The 24090-nt window shown below is 40.4% G+C and overlaps 1 protein-coding gene across 1 annotated transcript in view; it reads right to left on the bottom strand.

Annotated features, from left to right (window-relative positions):
* The window catches only part of ptgir (prostaglandin I2 receptor), a 26401-nt gene extending 3289 nt beyond the window's left edge, over nucleotides 1-23112 (bottom strand). The window contains exons 1-3 of the mRNA XM_084950967.1: nucleotides 22608-23112; nucleotides 21370-22413; nucleotides 1-119 (exon numbers count right to left, since the gene is read on the bottom strand). The exon at nucleotides 1-119 is cut by the window's left edge and continues 3289 nt beyond it. Coding sequence (XP_084807093.1) covers nucleotides 1-119; nucleotides 21370-22200 — 950 coding nt within the window. The 5' untranslated portion in view covers nucleotides 22201-22413; nucleotides 22608-23112. The remainder of the gene's footprint in view (nucleotides 120-21369; nucleotides 22414-22607) is intronic.
* Nucleotides 23113-24090: the final 978 nt, after the last annotated feature.

Here is a 24090-nt window from a genome sequence, read left to right as displayed (position 1 = left end):
TTGCGGCAGATGATAAAGACCCAAGGATCAACGATGGGGTTGACTGCATAGAATCTGAAAGCTGCCAGGTTCTCTTTGTCACCGCAAAATGGATGGATCGCATTGATAAAGCCTGCAATCTGTAAAGAAAAGACAGAGAGAGCGTCAAGGTTAGATGCAATTCCTGTGATTTCCAGCTTACAAGTGTAAATGTTTCTGTACCGTCTCTTCTACAAGGCCAAGGTCAAGAGTTAGAGAGACAATTTTTGTAGAATTGTAAATTAAACAATCAAGATGTGTTTGAAGTGCAAAATTTCAAGTGAATTGAAATAAAAATCTGGCATTTTTATATACAGCTCTGCATTCTCAGAAGTTCAGAATTAATGGCCAGGTAAGACCTGTTCCCTTCAAAGTACTGAATTTGTATGTCATAGCTGTTCACTGTTAGTGTAAGTGCGGGAGGTCATCATTAGGCTGACAACCCCAAATAATCTGGTGTATTGTTAAAATTTTACACTGATCAGCTCACCAACACCAAAAGACCTGAAAGACCACAGAAGACAACTGAAGTGCGTGATGACAGAATTATTTCCAAGGTTAAGAAAAACAACTTCATAGCATCTAACCGAGCCAAGAACTCTCTTGAGGAGGCAGATGTATCATTGTCAAACTTTATTATAAAGAGAGCCTTCATGAATGGAAATACAGAGAGTTTACAACAAGGTGCAAACCACTGGTTACACTCAACACCAGGAAGCTCAGATTAGACTTTGCCAGAAAACATCTAAAAGAGCCGACACAATTCTCTAAAATAATCTTTGAACGGATGAAACCAAGGTGAGCTTGTACCAGAATGATGAAGACAAAGGTATGGAGAAGAAGACAAACAGTAATAAGTTATTAAATGGTAACAATGTATTTTTAAAAATATTAATACGAATTTTTGAGAGGAAACTTCTTGACAGCGGAAAGTTTTTGGCACACGATTAAAGATATTAAAGAATAAACGTTGTCTCAACTGGATGGAGACCATTCGAAGCTTCCTCCAGCAAATAGAGCAGAGTCGTCGGCACTTTGTTGCTAAAGCCAGATGAAAACTCAACTGCGTGTTCAGCATCAGTGTCAAAGGAGATGGCAGTTCATCTTGCTGTGCAAGGCTTTAACAAATGTCAGCATCATCACACTCGGTGTAAGCGCATCTTTAAGTTTCAAATGTACAAAGTGTTCCGAAAACAGACCCACATAAGGCAGCATGTTAAAACCACATCTTTTTCCTGTATCGACCTTTATGGTATGACAGACTGGAGAAAAGCAGGCCAGACAACAGCAGCAGCTGGCTGCTTACAAAGCCAGGGCAGAGAGAGAAGCAGCAGCTGGCAAAGCATCTTTGTCACCTCACTCCCATTCTCTATCAACAATTCTCCATTTCCTCCACGAAATATCCAACAAACATTCTCCTAATTAATGGCTTCTGCTGATTGACTGCTTTTCTACATCAGTGTAAATGTTTCCATGTTGCTAGGGACTGGACTGAAAACTAATAAGCAAGAAACATGAGAGAGGCCTGAGGGAGAGTCCAGACCCAGTGCAGGGACCAGTCACAAGCATGACTGCATGCTTCGCACACTTATCAGCTGGCTTAAATCAACCAAACACGATATTTCACCTAAACATGTCTGGGTATGCTGATGACAAACAATAAAAAAAAAGACAACAGAATAAGAGAACAAGCACACCCAAAATAACAGCACTTATCATGTGATTTTACCGAAGGCGTTGAGCTCAACGGTATAACAACATCAAAATCCTGGAAGAGAGCCGTCATCCTGCATGTGTCAGTAGCAGTTACAGTTGAGCGTGGAATGAAATACTCTCCAGATGTTTTTGACTTTTTAGGAAGTAAGCATGCAATTTTAAGTCATCTAAACTTTCTTGAATTGCACAACTGATGCTGGCAGATTCTAGCGGATTTCACAGGCTTAATAAATGGCAGATAAGACACGGAGGGATTTTACGAAAACACATCTGAGCTAGTGTGTCCTCAACTTCCTTTCACACAACACGTTTCCTTTTTTGCAGGCGTAGACTGCAAAATTTCACAATTTACCTGCTGCCACCACTTTATTAGTAAGTTTCTCTCCTCCTTGTTACTACATTAGTAGCAACTGGTAGTAAAATAAAAAATAAATAATAAAAACTCCAGCTTTAGTAAAAACCAGTAGCTTCCAAGATGGAGTTGGAACTCAATAAAATTATCAATGTCGACTGTGTGTAAATGAAATGCCAGCAAACTTGAAAAATAGTCACCCAAAGTATGTAAGCAGGAAGTCACTGCAGCATCAAGAGCGGTAATAAAACTTTGAAAAATTGGGGAGCGGTTATTTAATAAACTCATCTGGAAGTATTCACAGAGTTTTGAATGTTTGTTTTGTTAGTTGAGAATTATTATTTTTTAATTCATCACTGCGTGAAGTGGCTGTTAACTGCTTTGTGATTGCCAGCGTAGATCACGTACATTACTAGTCTTAAAATTGGCTTTTGTTACCTAGACATCAAAGGTTACACTGATATACACGCTGAAAAATTGAAGATTACTAAATTCAAACAAACAGTTTGAATTTAGTAATCTCAAGATTTATGTATCGTGTGTGTGTGTGTGTGGAAAAGGGCCCGGGGGTACAGATGTCAGCACAATTTGGTGGCAGATACATTTTAAAAGATGTTCGTAGGAACGATAAAGAAAATACAACAACACCCTTAACTATTTTGGCTTCTGACCTAGGAAAAGGTCTCATGCTGGCAGTAATTTCTTATTTGATTTAATGTTTCAAACAAAAATGAATCTTGGCATTAAACACACTAACAAACACAATGACAAATGCTTCTTGTGCTCAATGCAAAGTTATGGTACCCTTAATTCATCACGCGGCGCTGCCAGAAACATTTCAAACAGACTCGTGTGCTCTGCTACCTTCCTTGCTATTGTTGTCTCACGCCACATTACCACCCTCGCTCATGCTTCTGCTCCCTGCATGCCACCCTGCCTCTTATGGTGCTCTCAGCAGGCTTTAAGCCCCGCAGAGACAAACACAAATCACAAGCCGTCCACTCAAAGCACTACAGGCTGTGGGGCCAAAACTGATGACATGTCAGGCTCTCCTTAAACAGGAGCATATTAATGGATCTGTCTGTGCTTAAAGAGCAGGCCAGACATAGAGGGAAAGCATCATGGGGGATTATTTAGGAGAACAGAGAACCTGGGAGCTGCAGGGAAGGCGTGATGAAGACATATAATGTATCATATATGTACCATATATAAATCTAGCCAATAAAGTGCCGTACATGTGCAGTTGCATTCACCTATCACCACCCACAGCCTTGCAAATTGTAATGAAAAATACTGAATGAAACAGAACCTTGTCTCTTTTTTAGCCATGGAGATATTTACCTTTTAACCAAATACTCTTTTAAAGCAGGTAAAAAAAAAAAAATCGATGGATTTTAAACATTTCACAATTATACGCAGAAAGCTTTGGAGGGCACTGTTACCAGACAAGTACCAGACTAGTATTATTATATTTCAGCTGATGGTTTCACATCCAGACTATTTTACTTTGATATTTTGACAGCCCTCGGACTTCTCAGTATGGTTTTACCTTGCCTGCATGCAGCTTTCTCAATCCTCAGTTCCTTCCCTCACCACCTCTCCTCAAGTCTTAATCCTACCCAGCAGAGATGCAAAGAGAGTGGAGCCAAGGCAACAGGCATATAACAAAATGAGGTATTTTTGCTTAGACGCTTAGACGCTTAGACAATCTGAATGAATGCAGAGACTCCTTTATTTACAGACACCCCCCCATCAATGCCATGGTTTGTATATTCCAGCCGTGTCACGCACGTCTTTCATGCGTCATGGGTAAAAGCGCTTTAGCAGAGGATCCAACACCTGTGCACCCTCGAATATAACTCGTCCGACAAGCCTCCTCTCTCCTCTCTGCCAGATGCATTTTAGGAATTGAGACATCCTTCAGCTTGGCATATTTAGATTGATTTCTGGGTCATGGTGGTGATGAAAGACAGAGGAGATGAGGAGGCACGTGGCATCATTTGCTCTGGTTTGACCGGAGATGCAGTTATCGTTTATTTAGGCCACCCGTATTTTGTTTTGGAGATTTTTTGTTTTTGTTTTATTTTGCTCAAATTGTTTTTTGTGGATCTCGCTTCTTTGTTCTGACAGCCTTCATGTACCTTTATCCAGGCCATCTGTTGTAAATAAGGCATGTAAGACACACATAGGTTGCATGTAAGAGGGTTGGTGATGGCTTCATTCAGGAAACAGACCACATAATGGATTTCTACACTCTACAACCCATTACTGCCTATCGTGTTGTCCTAGTGGACTCCCCTAACTCTGTCTTCCTGATCCTGTTTCACTGCAGATTGAAGCTGAAACTTTAGAGCAGACAGTGCAGAGAAAACGGGGCTTTCAGAGATCATTTACAGATCGATTACAGTCTCTGAAGGAATTAAAATTTTGGGGAAAATATGCGTAATTACTTTCCTTCCTAGAGTAAGAAGAGAAGCTCAATATCAATCTCATTGGCGCCTGTTAAACCTGCAATATTTGTTTTGGGTGTTTTTTAGTTGGAGAAAATGAACTATTAATACAAAACTGACATCGCACGTGCAGCTTCTTTCATGTTTGTATTCAATATTTGTGCTTCTTTAACTTCTACAGAAAACAGCTGGTTCTTTAGTTACCTAATGCACCGCAGTGTTCGCCGCCCGGCTGCTGGCTTTTCAGGAATTGGAAAGCGTGTTGTGTAGTCTGAGTTCGCTCAGAGTGTTTCCGTTAAAAAAACACAGCCTGTGTCAGTAACACTGATCATAGCTTGAGCTAGATCTGCATGAGTCTAAAGCTATGACTCCCACAATTTACAACACACGAACTCATTTTATCTGTGCTTAATACAAAAGCACTGATTTTAACAGGTTTAAGTATGGAAGTGGCTTAATGTGTACTGACGTTTGCCACAAACATTATTGTTTAACAAATTTCTGCACTTACAGTTTTGTGTTATCATCATTTCAGAGGACGTCACACTTACAGTCATTTCGTGAAGATCTACTCACTATTTGCCGAATCCTAACATTTGATCTGAACCTGACCTTAAAAGTAAAAGCCTTTCACCGTAGCCATCCCCTTCAATGGTAAGCTAGCAGTAACACAACACATGCGACCTTATTGCCTCAGGTTGATTCATTCACTTACATTTTGCTCTGAAGTGATTCAGCGATGCTCACACTGATGATATTCTGTTTCCTTCAGCTTCATAACTTGCTTACAGCTGTTAGCCTTTACAAGCAATAGTGAGTCATTTGCAGACTTTTTGGTTCACTTCATTTAAGTCTTTATGAGAAATCTAACACACCCATCCTCCATGGAATAAATTTATAGGCTTGAGCTTGATTAATGCTCTCATCTTGCTTTTTTGGAAACAAATGAATCATTTTGGGCTGTAGAGTTGGCAACAGCACGAGAGCACAATTTACCAAAGGTGCGTGAAACTTTGCTGTATTTCTGTTTTTTAGCCAAAAGGTTGCATTAGTGCAGCGACAAAGATTCCTCGGAGGGGGCTCTCTGCACCGGGGCTGTGATCGACCGTGGCTGCCCAATTTTACTCTTTAAGTGTGTGTGTGTGTGTGTGTGTGTGTGTGTGTGTGTGTGTGTGTTTGTGTGTGTGTATGTATCCATGATCGTTTATGTTAATGAGAGTGTGGGGAGTGAGTTGGAGGGCGGGGTGGGCTGCTTTTAACCATGTAAAGCACTTTGTGCTACATCTTTGTATGAAAAGTGCTTTATAAATAAAGATTGATTGATTGATTGAAAGATAATCGTACAAAGATTTATAACCATGGCATAGCATGGAGGAATCTGATTCATTCAGCACTTTATATGAGGTGAATCATAAAAACTACTAACTACACACAGATGAGCCATGACAGAAAAATGAACGGCCTTTTTATTGTGCAACTCCCTTTAGTGGTGTTTTTCCATGCCTAACATACAACACTGGGAGAAGGGCTTCTGGGTCCTGTGGGATGCACAGCAAGGACTCTGTGTTCCTTGACTGTTCTTGGCCAGTTTGTTTAGTAAAGCTTGCATGTACGGCGTGTCCTGGTAGGGAAAGGGGGGCACATGTGCATGTAAGGTGCCATTAACACAGGATACACTTGGTTTGGGTGGCACATGTTAAAATAACGTCCATATAAACGCCAGGACCGTACTATGTTTCGCTTCACCTTTCAGTGTTTTCTTTATTTATATTGTGGCTGAACTGTGTACATATTCGTGGCTTTATTTTTGAAAGTAATCTTTTACTTTTAGTGACATTTTTCCACATGCAGTAAATTGGTGGAAATGTGAGTTCACCCAAGTGTTTTTTTCCCTGTTTAGTTTTCTGAGTTGTCACTTCTCTTCAACTTCACACATCAACGAACGTTATCTCTGTTTTCTTCCCGTGTGTATTTATCGAAAGATTCATTCAAAACATGACAGCAGATTTCGTAACTCCGCTGGAAGGTCAGCGAAAGGTTCACCACAGCACACTAAAGTTCATTGATCCATTGATCATTGGAGATTATAGGATTTCCACTAACAGCTATGCAGGAGTGTTTTCTGTGTTTTTTCTCCTGAACGCCTTAAACAGAGCAGCACGAGGCTTAGTGACATAAAGGCTGTCTGAGGATGCTTATCTCTGAGGATGATTATCTCCTGAGATCCTGAAGTTGTTTTGTTTTTGTAGTCGGTGAATTATTCAGTGTGGCACTATAATGCAAGGGTAGACAGTTTTTTTTGTTGCGTGTTTTCTGACATTTGAGGTTAAGGAGAACGTACAGAGAGGAAAAATGAGTGGGTGTTTCCTGCCGACACCATCTGCAGGATATACATCTCTGGTGCATGTACAACGGCTCAATGGTAACATTTGTTTTGCTTACTGACTTTTTCACAGAAAACACATCCCAGTCTTTAGAGATTATTATTAAGCTGTTCATTTCCATGAAAGACATTTCCAGAAGACAAAAAACTATATGCTGCAATAAGTGACAGTAGTATAGTCAGTCTATATTGCTATAATCAGACATGCTTCATCAGGGGAATTACACTGTCTACACTTACGGTCCATTAGTGAGCTTCCTCTCTAAGATGTGCCCAACACTACAGTGAACTACTGCACCTGAAAACATTAAACCTTTTACGATCATCATCCATAAATGACTTCTGAGAATAACGGACTCTCTGAACACTCACGCATCAATTCAACTGTCTGCAAAGACCACAGGGCAAAGTAATATTACATTTAACACGCATGCCTTGGTATCGCAAAAAACTGACTCTTGTTTTAAATAGTACACAATGTCTTATATATTACATGCTTTCTAAGTTTGTGGAAAACACATAAAAGTTTTAAGACAGGCCTTTATTATCTCTTTAGAATTCAGGGTCAAATAAAGCTGTCACTCTGAACTCTCTCACAATTAAATCCTGTCTCCGGAGCAGGATGTGCCAAATGTGTAGGAGTTGTCGTTTGCTTAACAACTGAAAAAAAGAGGCTGGTGTCAGAACTACACTTCTCAAACTCCCCAAAAGAGGAAGTGGAAGTAACCGTGAAACCATAAAACTCCACTTTTCAAACTGTACAGTGTAAAATATGAGGCACAGTGTTTTAGCTGGGCAAATTACAAAACCTTGAGAGTATTACAACAGAAGAAGCTGTAGACCGACACTTCCTCTTCATTGGAGATAAAAATGCTCATTTTCTCTGCTGTATCTGATGCTGCTGTGGTCTAAAGAGCTTGGAAAGGAAAGCGTCTGGACTTCTTTAAGTTTCTTGAAACTTAAAACTTCAAGAAACTTAAAGAAGTCCAGACGCTTTTCTTTCCAAGCTCCTTAGACTACGGTGACCTGGATGACTGAGAACCTTCACAGACATGATGCTACTGTGCTTTCGTGTATTGTTGACAGGGTCATATATGCCCTTTGAATACAGCAGGAGTATAACTTCAAATCGAACAGAATTGCTCACAGTAAAGTGTAACTGTTGTTGACTGAGGCTGTGTTTAATGTCACTAGTGGAGCCAGATGAATTTAATCCTGGTTGCGACATTCTTTCACAGAGAACCATCTGGACGTCATCCATGTAAATTAACCGCACATAACCGAGGACTATGAACTAAATCCCTTGTTGCTGTTAGCAGTGAAAAACATCCACTGGAACTAATTTGCTGTTGCTTTAAAACATCAGTCCTATTTTTTTGTTTGATTTATTGATCTTCCATCCCTGTTATGGCATTATATTAACTCTGGTGATGTGATGATATGTGACATGGTCACGTAGTCAAAGGGTGACACAACCAGCTGGGGTGGAGGTAGCCGGTGAGCGCTCTATGTTTTAAGCACTTTGTAGCTGATAAAGCCACGATTCAGTTATTTCAATTATTTTATTGCTTGCCATCCCAGACTAACTTTCATATAGTTATGAATCTATACAGCAGTAAAATAAAAACAGTGGTCAAGATCCCAGGAGGTTATGATTAGCACACTGTGTTTCCACCCACAGCAGGTGACAGGTGATTTCCTCACTTTACTGCAATGCCAATAAAGTCTGTTCAGCTGACAACTGTTGCTTTTGTGTTGACTATATTTATTAGACGAACATCACTGGAAGCGACTGTGTGTTTTTATCACTTTCGCACAAGGTAAAGTCGACCTTTTTTAACTGAGGTCATTTTGATCCAGCTCATCACCTTTATTGCACAACAGTGAAAGGAGAGTGAAAGTAAAATATGCATTTTTTACATTTAAATTAGTTTGTTTCCAAATACTTTAAACGTTCTGAAGACGCAACCATAAAAGAAAGAATACATTACTTACATTAAGCCTGTCTTTTGAGCTACCATATTATAATTCTGTAAATCGTAGGCCTACTTTCTCGTCCTATATTTTGGATATTTTTTAGCACTACTAAATGAATGGATGTTGTCCACAATGAGGAGCGCGTGACATACAAAGAAGAATTCCAGGTCTTAACACGCACAGCAGGCCTTTATTTTGGGCTTTTCCAAACTGGTTCTAACAGCAAACCAAAGCCAAATAAATCCCTCACCCTCTTTAGTTGTTATATTTTTGGGATTAGCTTCATTATTACAGTAAAAACACTGCAATATAAACCTCATTAAACTAAAAGCGCAGCATATTAGCAACAATATTGCAACACTATTCTGGTTAAACACAGCCAAGAGAGTTACACCTGCATCGCTATGTGGTTTTCACCACCTGTATGGTGCAGTTTTAAAGGTTATCAAAGCGGTTTGCATAATTCATTTATCCTGCTAATGCGAGCTCCAAATAACCACAAAGCACTTCCTTTATGAAGTCTGTAAGTGACTATTGCTAAGTGCTTTGTTTGCATGTTTATTTGGATCTTTGATTAAATTTATAACTGGCATCCTGATCAGAACAGCTGCAATTCAGCATGATTCCTTGTCATTGTCCATCTCTTAGTTTTTCCCACTGAGCTGCTGGGACCAAGAATCTATGTGCCAGGCTGTGTGCTGGGTGTGTGTCAGCTGGGGATCAGCAGCATAGCAGCATCAAAGGAAACCTCTCAAACAGAAGATAATAACAAGGATTGAATCTGGATTACGGCACTATCGAAGCACACAGAACAGACTCTAAAGCAAAGCTAACTGTTACACAACTGCGAGACAGATTAACCAAATGAGACATAATGTACACAAAGAGTGAGAAGTGAAGCCAGCTAGTTGATTCCTTATGTTTTCAGTCTTTATTCCCAGATAACAGGCTCGCGCTCGCACACACACACACACACACATGCACACACACACACACGTTATTCATTAACTATCGATTAATAACTGTTGAATAAAAGTTTTGAATGATTCTGTCTCGGTTTCTAGTTCTGTTCTGTGTAGAAGAAACATGACAGGAAGAAGAAAGTTAGATATTTTATATCACAGCTTTTTAAACTACATGCATTCATTTCAGTTTGAGTGTTACAGAAAAAAAAACAATTAAAAAAGTACCTCGCCATGTCACTTGTGCACAATTTTTATCAACAGCAACTTGTCTGTAATAAAAAAAAAAAAACAGTTCCTCTACTTAGGAAGTAAAGTCTCATTTCCATCAGTGAGGGGCACACATCTAAAACTATACAAATACACCCTATGTGGACTGGCTATTTGCCGACATGATGTATTTTTAGGATTTTGCAGGACTCTCTGGGAGAAGATGAGAGCAGAAGAAACTTCCCATCATATTCTCAAGTTCGCTGCAGAAGTAAACATTAGCCAGGGCGCAGTGACCCCCAAAATTTCAAACCACCAACTCGTCACTACTGTCTGGTTGCAATTATGTTGTTTCGTTTGTTTAGTCCCTGTTGTCTACATACTCTGTCTTAGATGTGTTTGAAGGCAGAAGTCAATCCACGCACAGCTGAAATGCATTTTGGAAAGAATCACAAAGAGGATTCATTGATGTGTCCCCCCACCCCTCATCCATCAGCTCCACCCACAAACATTTTTTTAATTTAGTGATATCCTAGATCAATGACTTCATTGTAATTCTATAACTTTATGTGATGTGTGGAAAGTACAGATGCTGGTGCTGACGTATCCTGTCTCCGTGTTGAATAGTTAGAACAATGCTCTGATTTCATTAATAGAAGAAGAAACCTTCAGCCGCTCCTTTGTGGTAAGGCATCACTACAGCAGGTTAACATGTTTGGGTTAGCAGAGCTCTGCACCAGATGCCCTCGTTTCTCCAGCTGGAATCAAACCAGCAACCTTCCACATGTTGAGCAAACATGTTAACCACTGCACTACCGAGCCAGCAGTCTCTGTAACAGGAAATTAGTATTACATTTTTCACTGTGACACTAGCAAAATTATTTAGCTTTCTCATGGAGATTTTCTTTTCTCTTTAAAGGACTTCAAAAGACTTCCTCATGACCCAAGCTGAGGGCACACCTGAGCACATAAAATACACACATTAATAGGATTTATTGAGATGAGAAAGGTCTTTACAAGAAATATCAGTAACCTGGTTAGTCATACATGATTCTTACTCAGCTGGACGATTAAATTAAAAGCAGGTTATATGAGAGTCAGTCAGTTGTAGACTGTTGACCGAACTGTTAACAGTTTTTACAGTTCACAAAGTTTTTTTCTTCCTTCCTCTTTTGGGGCCCCTCCAGCGGGCAGCGTGGCCAACTCAGGGATCACCCTAAGCAGTCATTTAGTTGGCCACGCTAAAAACCAGCCTTGCTATGATAATGGTTTTTAACTGCAGCAAGGGTTTCACCACATTATTGAACTTGAGTGTCAACTGCTTCCCTTTTCAAGTGTCCTTCAGCACATCAACAGATGCTCTGCGTATTCTGCCATTGTTATCGTCTGTTTGATATGAGGGTGTTATATTTCGCTGCTGTGCCATTGTGCCAGGTCGTTTATCTCCTGATGCTGCAGACAAGGCGGAGTAAAAAACAAGAATCCTATTGTTCTCTGGAGCTGCTAACATAAGGAGACTAGACTTAGCTGTATTTACTTAAGCTAATTATCAATTGTAAAACACAGATAAGTGGTTGCCCAGGCGGAGATTTGTGTCTCCACCTGGGTATAAAACCAGGGGTTTTTGCTTGTTAGATGAACGTGTAAACCACTACACTGTGGAGCCATTATGAAAAAGTCACACCTGTGTTTTTCAAATCAAAAATACATTTTTAATTACACAATGTATGCCTGGGGGAAATATGATTACTGTATGTACCAACATATCATTTTATATCATCTGTTCTATATAAACTTTTGCCTCGTCTTGTGACTTTCCTCACAATCTGAAGCGACTACACAAGCCCTAAGGTTGAGAAACTCTAAACTTGGGTGTGGAGCACATTTCACACAACAGCGTGTGAACAATGACACTGTTGACAGAAAGGCAAATAACTGTGCACACACGTGGCAAAAAAAAAAAAAAAAAAGCTAACTACCCAGAGCTCTCAAAGTGAGTGTATATGCAGCAAATGGCTAAATGAAAAAAGGGGTGCTGGTACTTTCTCTTGTATGTATACAGGCACACCAAAGCATGACACCTTACATCTGTTTGGACCAAATGCCTATGTTCCCGATAAGGATTAGCAAGTGGAAAAGAACTGAATCCTTCCTAGAGTTGCTGATCTTTTGCTTTGATTGTCAAGGCCTCAGCCACATAGGTTTAGTGACCATGCACAGTAAGATCAGTAGGAAGAAAATTTATCAACAAATGTATATGCAATACTAACAGCCTAAACACATATAGAATCATACAGTGGATCACTGGTTCCTCTACATCAATTTTACTGTATCTACCATAAATAATAGCAAATAATTCTTGCTGGGTAATCCAGCTGTGAGTGCAACTGGTTGCCTGCCTCTCTGTATTGGCCTTGGTTAGACTGACCTGTCCAGGGTGTACTCCCACTTCTCGCCCTGTGGTAGGTGGGATAGACTCCAGCTGTATTACCATCAATTATCTTAAAAAAAAATGCTGCAAAATTAAGAGGCCTGTAATCTCAAGCATTAGCCAGAGTGCAGCGGTAGTGTGAAACTGTTACATTTCATAATGTATTGTCCTTCCAGTTTTACCACTGAAGTATTCAATATGTAACTACAGAGAAATGTGTGGTAGACAATCTGGCTGGAAGTAGAGAGATCATTCAAAGGACAGAGAAAAAAAAGTGCCATGTACAGGAAATAAATGACGCGCAAAAGCGCGACAATCACTGTTTTGACGTTTAGATTTGAGACAAAAAATGACTTGTATAGAAGAGTCTCTCATAGCCACAAATCCACAGTGAATTATTAGCCAGACTCAAGACAGCTGTTTTCAGCACAAAAGAAGATTCCCTGAGAGTCACCTACCCTGCACCAAACAGCAGACCAAAAATGTCAGAAACTAGATGGTAAACAGAACATATAGCAGCTAAAGGAGCAGATTTATTTTTACTTTGGGAGTTGGTCACAGAGATACAACTGAGGGACACATTCAGAAACACAACATTAAATAAGTGCTTAGGCTGCTTCACACTTGTTGGATGTGCAAATAAGCAGCTATAGTTACGGCTCACTTTCTCAGAGTTGAAAGTCACAAAAAAGTCTATTAAAAAAGTATCTACTAAAGGTATTCATTAACAGTGCCAAAGCATTTCGAGCTCAATCAAGCATCCAGAGTACAGTACAAGGTTCAGTTAAGCACATAATCATCATCAGTCACAAATAATTTTTCATTCGGGGAACCAAAAACACATGAACAGATGATGATTGCTGCAGCTGCCCCCATCTGCTCCACATCTGTCTTTAGCCTCTTCCATTCATTCTATTCCTCAGCCATTAAAGACCTCTTCCACAGCTGCTCACCTCCTATTGTACTGGAGCCTAAAGCCATGTTCTCCAGCTCCCACACTTAACTGGCACATCAAAAGGTTTCTTCAGGAGATTCGTTGGCATCATATGTTGTCCGATTTCAAAATGAGTTCAAAGGTAAGGCAAACAGGATAAAACTACAGGTAGTACAAAGAAAAACAAGATCAACAAGCCTGCAGCCATCTGACTACTGAAATACAAATAAATACGTGCACATGCATGCGCATTTGTAATGTGCACAAAATAAATGCTTATTTTATAGCAATTATTGTTTTTATTGAGTTACATTTGAGTATGTTATTTATGTTAAAAATAAAACTGTTTGCGTAGAAATAGGAAAGAACATTGATTAAATTGTTTTACATATTTTTTGTGAACGAATTACTTGATTGATCAGGCAATATGTGCTTAATTTTTAAGTTTTTATTTTATTTTATTAGTGCCCTTTTTTTCTTGTGGGTGGTTAAACTTTAACAATGTTTCCATTCTGTAATCAGAAAAAGCCTTAAGTGTACAACATAGAGCGTGTTTACCAGCAGCAAAAAGAAGATGCCCCAGTGCCCACTTTTACAAAAGCAATCCAAAGTAATTAATTACACATTTTACTCTGATGAAGCAATTACAATTACTTGACTCGATATAGTTTTAACAGGACAACTAATCTCTGATTTTTGCGGATGATGTGGTTCTGTTGGCTTCATCAGGTGGGGGCCTCCAGCTCGCACTGGAACGGTTCGCAGCCGAGTGTGAAGCAGCGGGAATGAGGATCAGCACCTCCAAATCTGAGGCCATGGTTCTCAGCTGGAAAAGGGTGGAGTGCCCACTCCGGGTCGGGGATGAGTTCCTGCCCCAAGTGGAGGAGTTCAAGTATCTCGGGGTCTTGTTTGCGAGTGATGGGAGAAGGGAGCCGGAGATCGACAGACGGATTGGGGCTGCAGCTGCAGTAATGCAGATGCTGCACCGGTCCGTCGTGGTGAAGAGGGAGCTGAGTGTAAAAGCGAAGCTCTCAATTTACCGGTCGATCTACGTCCCTACCCTCACCTATGGCCACGAGCTGTGGGTAGTGACCGAAAGAACGAGATCGCGGATACAAGCGGCAGAAATGAGCTTCCTCCGAAGGGTGGCTGGCCTCTCCCTTAGAGATGGGGTGAGAAGTTCGGCCATCTGGGAGGGGCTCAGAGTAGAGCCGCTGCTGCTCCACATCGAAAGGAGCCAGCTGAGGTGGTTCGGGCATCTGACAAGGATGCCCCCTGGGCGCCTCCTGGGTGAGGTGTTCCAGGCATGTCCCACCGGGAGGAAGCCCCGGGGCAGACCCAGGACACGCTGGAGAGATTATATCTCTCGGCTGGCCTGGGAACGCCTTGGTGTTCCCCCGGATAAGCTGGAGGAGGTGGCTGGGGAGAGGGAGGTCTGGGCCTCTTTGCTTAGGCTGCTGCCCCCGCGACCCGGCCCCGGATAAAGCGGATGAAGATGGATGGATGGATGGAACTAATAATCTCTTAAGGAAACTCCCCAACACTGTATAGATGTTTGCATGTGTGTATCTGCTTATAGGCACAAAGGAAAGGAATCCTCTTTGTTCTTTTCACAAAGTCAGCTGCTGATTGCAAAGCATCTTTCCTTTTAGAGACAACACTAAACCTCACAACAGGGTTAAAATACCACAGAAACAAAAAAGGTTCTTATTTTCAACTCTGTCATAGCATTAGTACTTTTACACATGTAAGTACGACGCCCATGCTGCGTGGACTGTGCTTCTAACAACAACCTAAACACATGCAAAGGTAATGGTATCCTATGCTGATGTCACGCAGAGTGCTTTCCATTCTAGTTTATGCTTCCTCCTGTCCTCGCTCCTACGTGGTGTGGAAACAGTTTTCCCATAGAGAAGATGGGGAGCGAGAAGGGTCGTGCAGGAGGTTTTAACAAGAAAACACAAGTGCATTGCTTATAGAGGTGGCACAGTGGTTAACACGGTTGCCTCACAGCAAGAACGACCTGAGTTCAAGTCTGCCATCTGTTTTTTCTGTGTGGGGTTTGCATGTTCACCCCGTGTTTGTGTGAGATCTTTCTGGATGCTTAGCTCTTGTTCTTTCTCCAGCTTGTCGCTCAAGTTGGCAGTTTAGCAGAATTAAAGAATTCAACTGAGATTTCCAACTTTTGGTTTAATTTTAGACAACCCCTGGAAGGCATTTTAACTTGAATCTTCTGGATATGTCTGGATTTGGGAAATTCCCCTCTTCATCCACACTAATTTTCTCAATCTGGATCCAGTTGGATGCAAATAGGAGTGTCCCTGAAAAAAAACACCAAAAGCCTGTTATTCTGCATAGTTTCAATGGCATTCAGGCTGGGCATGTTAATGCATGTAAGAACTCCAGGCGGTTTGGAAACTATTGTTATAATATTTAGTTGTACGCTTGTTTAAGTCCTGCAGGGGAACAACAAACATTCATCTAAATGTTCTTGAACTAAAAGCAGAATATCCTGTGAAATTTGTCTTCATAACATTTTGTTAACTAATACCTCAATCTTTCTTAAATCTATGACCTGACAAATAGTTTACCAATTAAATTTTTGTGTCTTTTAACAGAAGAACTATGTGCTGCATACTGTTCCACATAGCATTTTGAAAACTTCACTCTGTGTGATTTCTCTTGCCCAGGCCTGTCAAACAATCCAGATTTATGAAGCGCTGTGATGATTCTCGGAGGAATGATGCCCTGTAAATGTGTTAAAGCTGCCTGCTGTTCATCATCTTCCCAGCAATCAGCCCTCTTGCCCAGTTAGCTCACAGCTATTGGAAGCAAATTGATATTTCCATTTTTCTTTTTTCCAAATCACAGAACACACTGTGCTCCTGTCAGATTTGTATATCACCAGCCCCAGCAGAGTGACAGAGAGACAGGGTTCAACAGGAGTTATATGAAGTCCAAAGACTTAACATTAAAGTAATTGAGGCTCTTAAATCAACGTAACATGACGTATCTACTGTGAGAAGAATCAAAAAGAAAAAGGTTCGTTTTTTTAAACAAAATAAAAATGGAAATTTTATTTTTATTAGCTATTTCACCGCTACTGCCACTAAGCAGTGTTTAATCTTTGGTCTACATTTGACAAATGTGCAAAGGAGATGCCAAACTTTATACTACGGCTGTGGGCGACTAGTCGACTAGATGTTTAAACGTTGCTTGTCTTGATGGTCCGTACTAGAAATAATATTTGGGTAAAAGTATTATTCTCTGTGAATGGAAGATGTACACAAGCAAGGGGGAAAGTAAACAGACGATAGCAGCGCTGTTTTGCAGTACTCAGATACTAAAAAATGAGCGGCTTATACGTCGGCTTTGTCAGAATAAACTGGAATCTAACCACGCAGCCAAAGCAATGTGTAACCGCATAATGATGCTAGCAGAAACCGAGGTTCTTGCTGCTAGCACTGTTAAAGCTCGCCAAACACTGTAATTTAATCATTGTGTTTGCTAATCTCATACACGACGCACATTTCAGCTACATTTAAAACATGTTTGGTTATCAAGAAACTTGACTCATATTTCATGGAGCTCATTGGACAATGGTTAACTTTGTCCATTGAAAGTGTGCTCATTGTAAATGTTTTCTGACGCTTTTCCTTCTTTTAGACTAGCAAATTATTTTGGATCCCTACGTCATATATCAGAACGCTGATGGTTTGAAAACGATTAAAACAAATAACTTTATTATTTAAATAACAGAAAAGAAGGAAACAACATTCACAGGGTGACATTTACTGTCATTCAATTTCCAACTTCCCAGCCTCTAGCCTTCCACCTTACTTAGACGGCCACATGGTGGGTAAAACTACTCAGAAGATCAATGACTGAAGAATTAGTATGACCTCATTCGAGCTGTTATTTTTTTTTTTTAGATACAAATAATATTTTCAAAAGCGGCTAGCTGGAATTTATCATGGATTTTTTTTGCACTCCCTAACCACACACACAGGAATCAATACAGATCTGATGACTGAGATGGGCATATGGCATCTGCCCTAATGGAAACCTTTTATGAATAAGTTAAAACATTAGTGATTAAATCGAGCCCATGCTTCTGCTGATACAGTTGCTCACTTAAAAAACCCCTAAAAAACAGGAAAAACCAAAGGCCTGCCATTTGTTTTTCATTATTCACAAATGGGAGTTTTGGGAAAATTTCTAGCGAAAACAACTTTATTGAGCCAGGTATTGACCAGATGGGTCGCTTCAGGAGTTCCCATAGTGACACTATGAAGGGCATCGATTTGTAGGCTGGAGGAAACAGCCTTTAAAATAGAGATTACAATAGGTTAAATACTCACATGATTCTTATTGAGCTGTCAATTAATGCTTATAAACTTCAATGCCAGTATGTAACAGTCATGTTATTGTTAATTCAGCAGTATCAACTTGCATAATCCTGAGAGAACGCTTTAAAACCTGTCCAGCACCAGGAGATGATTTTTGTTTTTCATAGCTGTATTTTTAAACATTTTACAACCAACAGAGAGCATACTGGCAATAAATTTGACAATAAATCTGTAACAATGTGTCAGTATCTGCCTGAGATTAGCTCTAATTGGATAACTGAACCTAATAGTTTCCAGCTGTCTGCATCAATTGCACGGTATGAAAAGTGTGAGTGGGAGGTAATAGATAACATAAAGATCAGGGTCATAGTTTGACAAACTTGCTAAATAATGCTTATGCGAGCCAGGCAACAGTAAACTAGACATACATCGCCTTTCCTTCTTTGTCTCATAGATCGTGTTTTACCACCTCTCTGTCTGCAACACTAATAGTTAATCTTGCCGTACTCAGAACCAGACCTCAGAAAAATGCAGAGAAAACACCGCTTTATTTATTAGTGTCCAAAAGCCATTCAGCGGATGCAAGATTGTGAAATGTGATCTGTAAATACAAAGTCCACAGACATTATTTATACCTGTGAGCCAAAGACCATTGAAAATAATGAATGTGTCGTGATACGATAAATATTGATATTCCCTGCCAAACTTAAATTTAAAAATGTAAGTGTTCATTTTCCAGTGCCTGCTTTTCATCTCGCCTACATCAACCCAAGTGGAGTACAGAGCCACAGAAGAAAACCTAATTCTTTAAAGTATATTCAGTTCCTCAAAAGTGATCTGAGACAACAAACACTAACCGGAAACACATGCTCAATGTTTTTATTTCTTCTTTTTGCACATTGTTGTTGTAGAAGTGCAAGAATTAATGACCAAATGAAGACTGTATACCTCTTAAGTGAAGCAGAGAAATTGAGAATATAAATTACACTTGAACTCTACATTGTTTTCATTGCAATGAACAGATTCAGACTTCTCTGCCCACATCTGCTGTGCCTCAGGCAAACCGACCATTATTAATCATGAGCCTACATCTGTCTGGAAGCTCTGACACGACAATCAAAACCACAATGTGAACAACCATACATGCACACACGTCTGCTGAAACGCTGCTGCAACATTGTCTTTCATTATATATGCAACGGATATCAAGCTCATAATTTAAGCACGTTGATAGCAAAACTTAACGTTAGGCTAAATTTGACTTTTTCGAAAACAAAGCTCAATTATAGAAATACATAGGAAAGCTCAAAAGTAAAACAATTTTCTATTTTTAACTTTGAAACTGAAACACAAACTGTCTGCATGGCTTTGCAAAAGGAGGACCGTGTGCTTGCAAGCGGTGAAGTTGGAGTTTCCTGGATTCTTACTCAGAGCGTGAACGAGTATGTATCGTCATCCCTGTCACTCTTAACCATAACTCAGGGCAAGTACAATCACATGCACCCTAGGTTAGTCAAAGCTTTAGGGCAAATGTTACCACAAACCACCAAGAAGCAGATGGTGAGTAGACGGTGAATAGCACGAGCATGACAAAATGCATTTTCAGCTTCCTGTAAACTAATTTATCGTGAAACCGTGTGTTCAAGAATGAAAAAAAGGCTAATATACATATGACAGCACATGAATGCCTTTATAACACGATTCACACATCCTCTGTGAAAGGCAGGGCTGGACCAGTCTGTCAGGGTTGTCAGGTTGTAGGCACACTCCTCTTAAACAGAGGCAGATACCGAGCTGTGAAGAAAAATGCATAACACAAACACACAAGCAGCGACAGTGTGCTTTGTGTGGCAAAGGCTGCACTTAGGGACACACCTTTCATTAGCAAAGCACAACCGTTAAGGAGACTTCAACAGGGCAGACAAACACATACCACAACTTACAAAAACATCAACCGTCGCCATGCCACCAAAAGCTTGCTATGTCCATAATGATTACAGAAGGAGGGAAAGGAATTCACTTTATTAGATGCACACAAAGTTAGGAAACCCTGAGGCTAAAATGACCTTACTCCTGTAAACTTTTCCTGCCACCAAACAGCACCTACTGAGCACCTACCACCTACCAACACTGAGGTGCCAAAATCTCCAGTTCCTTAAATTGGCATTTGAGGATCAAAAAGTGCGTCCAACCTCAGACTACAATGCAGAATGCCTGGACTTTCGCAGACATAAGCATTTTTGCAGCCTGACACACTTCACCCTCTTGGCTGAATGTTTTCACTTCCTGCACCAAAAAAGGAACAAAGCAAAGACCACAACGCTAAAATTGAGCCTTAAAAAGCACTCACCAATGGATGAAGTCAGGTGGCTCCATCCATCTTATTTACAGATTACATCAGACTTGTCTATCATCGCTGCAGATAGTGCACAAAAACATCCACTACAGGCCAGTAATGATGATAACAATAACTAAACCTTCTTTAACCCTTTAAAGCTGGTCGGAGTGGGCACGCTCCGTTTTGCATAACTATTTTTAAATCCCGGTAGCACTGCAACCACATAAGCTAGCGCAATAATTTTTTTTTGCATATGAAACCGGATGAGTTGTACTTACATCTTATGCCATCAGCTTGTCCTAGGTCACAGTTTCCTTCCACATATAGCTTTGCAAAAACTGCATAAAAAGCACTTACAGCAACAAAAACATAATATTCCAGAAACAGGCTTTGCCGATCTGATCAGCTGTTCATAACACTTCCTACATCCATCAGCGCGAACTATCGCATATCCGCCATGACCTGCCCGAAACCGGAAGTGACGTCATTTTGCGGAAATGTAGTTTTTTACCATCAGGACCTTATGAGCCTATACTTGTGTTTTTAAAAGTTATGTTTGACTTTATGACTTTCTGTGTCGTTTCTGGGATGCTTAGGACTCACATTGCACTGCTGGAAATAGTTTCTTTTGATGCATATGCTGTTTTTTTTGCAAATTTGCATTATAATATTTATTTTCGTTTTTCCTGCAGTATATAAAAATTGGTGTATTTCAAAAATAAAACTATGAAGACACTTAAAATAAATTTCCTGTGGTGGGAAACTAGTTTGTGCAACTTTTTTGTATTTACAGTTTTGAGGGATAAGCCTCTTAAATTTCTCTAACTAGAAATATATGTTAAAAAAACAAAAACAATTTTTTCTAGTTTATTGCACTTTTTTGCAATTTATGTAATTACTATGCACTTAATGCATACATATTATTAAAAATTGGGCTATAATGGTTGTATTGATGTATAGCAACTTGAAATGCTCCCAAAAATGGCACTACAACATGTAAAAATATAATATAAGCTCTGGCGGATTTGGTTCTATGGTAGGTCTTAAAGGGTTAACTTTCCCCTTTTTGTCTGTAAACTGCTGTAACCTCTTTTCATTTCACTGTGGAGCTGTGGTCATGTTTCAGCAAACTGCATAAAAGCAATCAGTGTGTCACCTCTCCTTCAAATGTGACTGTGTAGTAAAACTAAAAGGAAAAACAACATAATATCAGTAGCTTGCACAGAGGGAAGGTCAAATATAGACTCACAGTGAGCGGCAGTGAGCAGACCACAAAGATGACAGTGATGAGCGCCAGCAGCACCAGGTGATCCATCTCCTCTTCTCCCTGCCCAAACCAGGCCAGGCTCAGCCTCCTCTTTCTGCCCATTGACCCGACCGAGCCACGGCGCAGTCTATGGCTCTTGTGCATCTTGCAAAGGGTGATAATCACTGAACCGTTGCACACGAACACTGCAAAGATCAGCAGTGCCGTGAGGGAGGAGTAGGACAGAGAGAAAGCCAAAACCAAGTTGGCCTGTTCATCCTCAGTCGCATCCATGTCAATGAAGCACCATGTCCCAGGGCAGTACTGCCTGAATTTACCGTAACCAACGAAGGGCAGTAGGCAGAAGGCCACAGAAAATAGGTAGATAAAGAGAAGGGTAAATTTAGCAAAGTTGCGGCGGATGTGTACAGAGTAGAAGTAAGGGTGGCTGATGGCCAGGCAGCGTTCCACAGCCATGGCGCACAGGATGAGCGTGGGTGCAAGGCCGAAGAAACTCATGGCAAAGCCGAAGAGGTTACACAGTCCTTTACCGCCCAGGTCTGTAAGGGACATATTGCGGGCATAACAAATGAATACAGGTGGGCTTAGAAGGGAGGTGCCCAGAAGATCTGTGAGAGCCAGGCCGGTTACCAAGATGCAGAACACAGAGGACCTGGAGCGATGCTCCTTCTGATGCACTCCCAGGATAAACAGAGCCAGGAGGTTTCCGACAACACCAAGCAGAAACATGATGATACTTGTGGCCGGTTTGCCATCACGGCCCACAATGCAGGTATGGTTACATGGTTCATTTGAAACAATGCTATTATTCATCTTGTTGAGAAGAAAATAATAACCCCCTCAGTGTGGAATTAATAAGGAATTCCCAGACATCAATAGAAAATCTTGTCCTCTTGACAGCAACATTTGGCAAGACGTAAGACAGAGGAGACGTGTGGTGAGACTCATAATCCTGTTTTGAATTAAAATATCAGAAGCCTCTTTTTCCTCCTCTGGTTGTTTCTTGTAGACAGTTTTCAAATCTTTCTGTGGACCAAAAACAAACAAAGAAAACAACGAATACATATCTTTAGTTCTCATAAACATAAAGCTATAATCTATGGGAAACCCTAACCACGTTTTCACAAAATACAAAACAGCCACACTTTTCTGATTCTTCTTACGTCATCACATTGAAACTCTTAAAATATATCAAATTTTACTAAGAAATACTGACTCACCTTTTACTGGATCTGACAGAAAGCCCCCCAACACATAAAAAGTACTTGAAAGAAGTTCTTCCCCTTTCGGTAAATCATTAAAGGTAGCACGAGTCTGCTCTGGTGTGCTGGGTTTAAATGTACCGCTGCTGGAAGTGTCGGAAAAACAGAATGAATTCACGGACGGAGAGGAGGACTGCTGGCGCGGCGCTTCTCCTTCAAACTTTATCTCTCTGTTGTCGTTGTGCCTCCTAACCGGTTTCGGATCGATGCAGTCTAGGCTATAGTCCCTCCCACTGAACTTGTGACTCAGATGACATCTTGAGCAACAGGACACTTTAGAGCCGATGCAAAACCGTATTTAAATCCAATAGAATTTCGGTGCTTTCTAGTGACTATTAACCCTTCCCGTTCTAAGATGGTGTAGATTTCAAGATAGTGTGCATTTGCACCGAAATATTTAGTGATTGATATATCATAAATCACTAATAAAGATGGGGGTATAACTTAACTTATCCATTGTGAACCATTTAAATAATACCTGGAGTCTAGGCTGCAGTGAGCTAAAGTAAACTTAACTGTGGTTGGTCTATATATAAGAAATAGGAACAAGATACTGACAGCATATATATTTGTGGACCACGCCCCCACCACACCCACACACACACACGCACACACACACACACACACACACACTTAGATTGACACACAAGCTTCGTCTTGATGTGAGCTAAGAACAAAATGTTTAATCAGTCTTTTGTGTAAGTATTTGGTTTGGCAGAGTCTGACATTCATTTTTATGAAGGTGCTTTGAATAGCCTCAATCTCTTCTTGCTTACATTTCATGCAGCCTTTAGCACAAGTCCAGCGATGCAGAGAGAGAGAGCCAGTGCACACTGGCTGAGCATTTTGTGATGGGTGCAGCCTCAGCCCTTCCACACTGGTTTATGCTTAATTTGTGAAAGCTGTAGTTTCTGTTTTATTTGTACAGTCTGTAAAATACTGATTAGGAGAAGGTGGGGGGTAAATACAGAGGTTAATCCTTCAAGTGTGTTTGCTCTGGAAACAGTGCTTCACTTTGATTTGTCCATGTCATGTTGGCCACGTATTACTACATGTATTGTTTCTTACATGACGCCTATACACACAAAAACATATAAAAGGGTTTACACAGTCATATGTTATCATTATATCTTCCTTAACTGGCCATTCTCTTGACTGATGTATGTGCAGGCTGCGCTTGGATTCCACTGAGGAGAAATGATCGGAGAGCAATACATTTAACACTAGACGCTGTTATTTCATTTTGCCACACTGTTTTCATCAGCAAATAAAAGGAAAATAGCTGGGATGAGATGTTTGCTGAAAAACATAAAATCCTCATCCCTCATATGCTATTACTTTAGTCCTTAATGGTTTGTTTCAGTGACACCTACAAAGGATACTAACAATAGAGTCATCACAAACAATAGCCATGAATACAAATTGCAACATAGTAATTACA

Source organism: Perissodus microlepis, chromosome 14 (genome assembly GCF_051167445.1).
Source record: "Perissodus microlepis isolate ML-2025 ecotype Zambia chromosome 14, ASM5116744v1, whole genome shotgun sequence".
NCBI classification, from domain to species: domain Eukaryota; kingdom Metazoa; phylum Chordata; class Actinopteri; order Cichliformes; family Cichlidae; genus Perissodus; species Perissodus microlepis.
The sequence above is the reverse complement of the archived record's forward strand: the minus strand, read 5'-3'. Positions and strand labels throughout refer to the sequence as shown.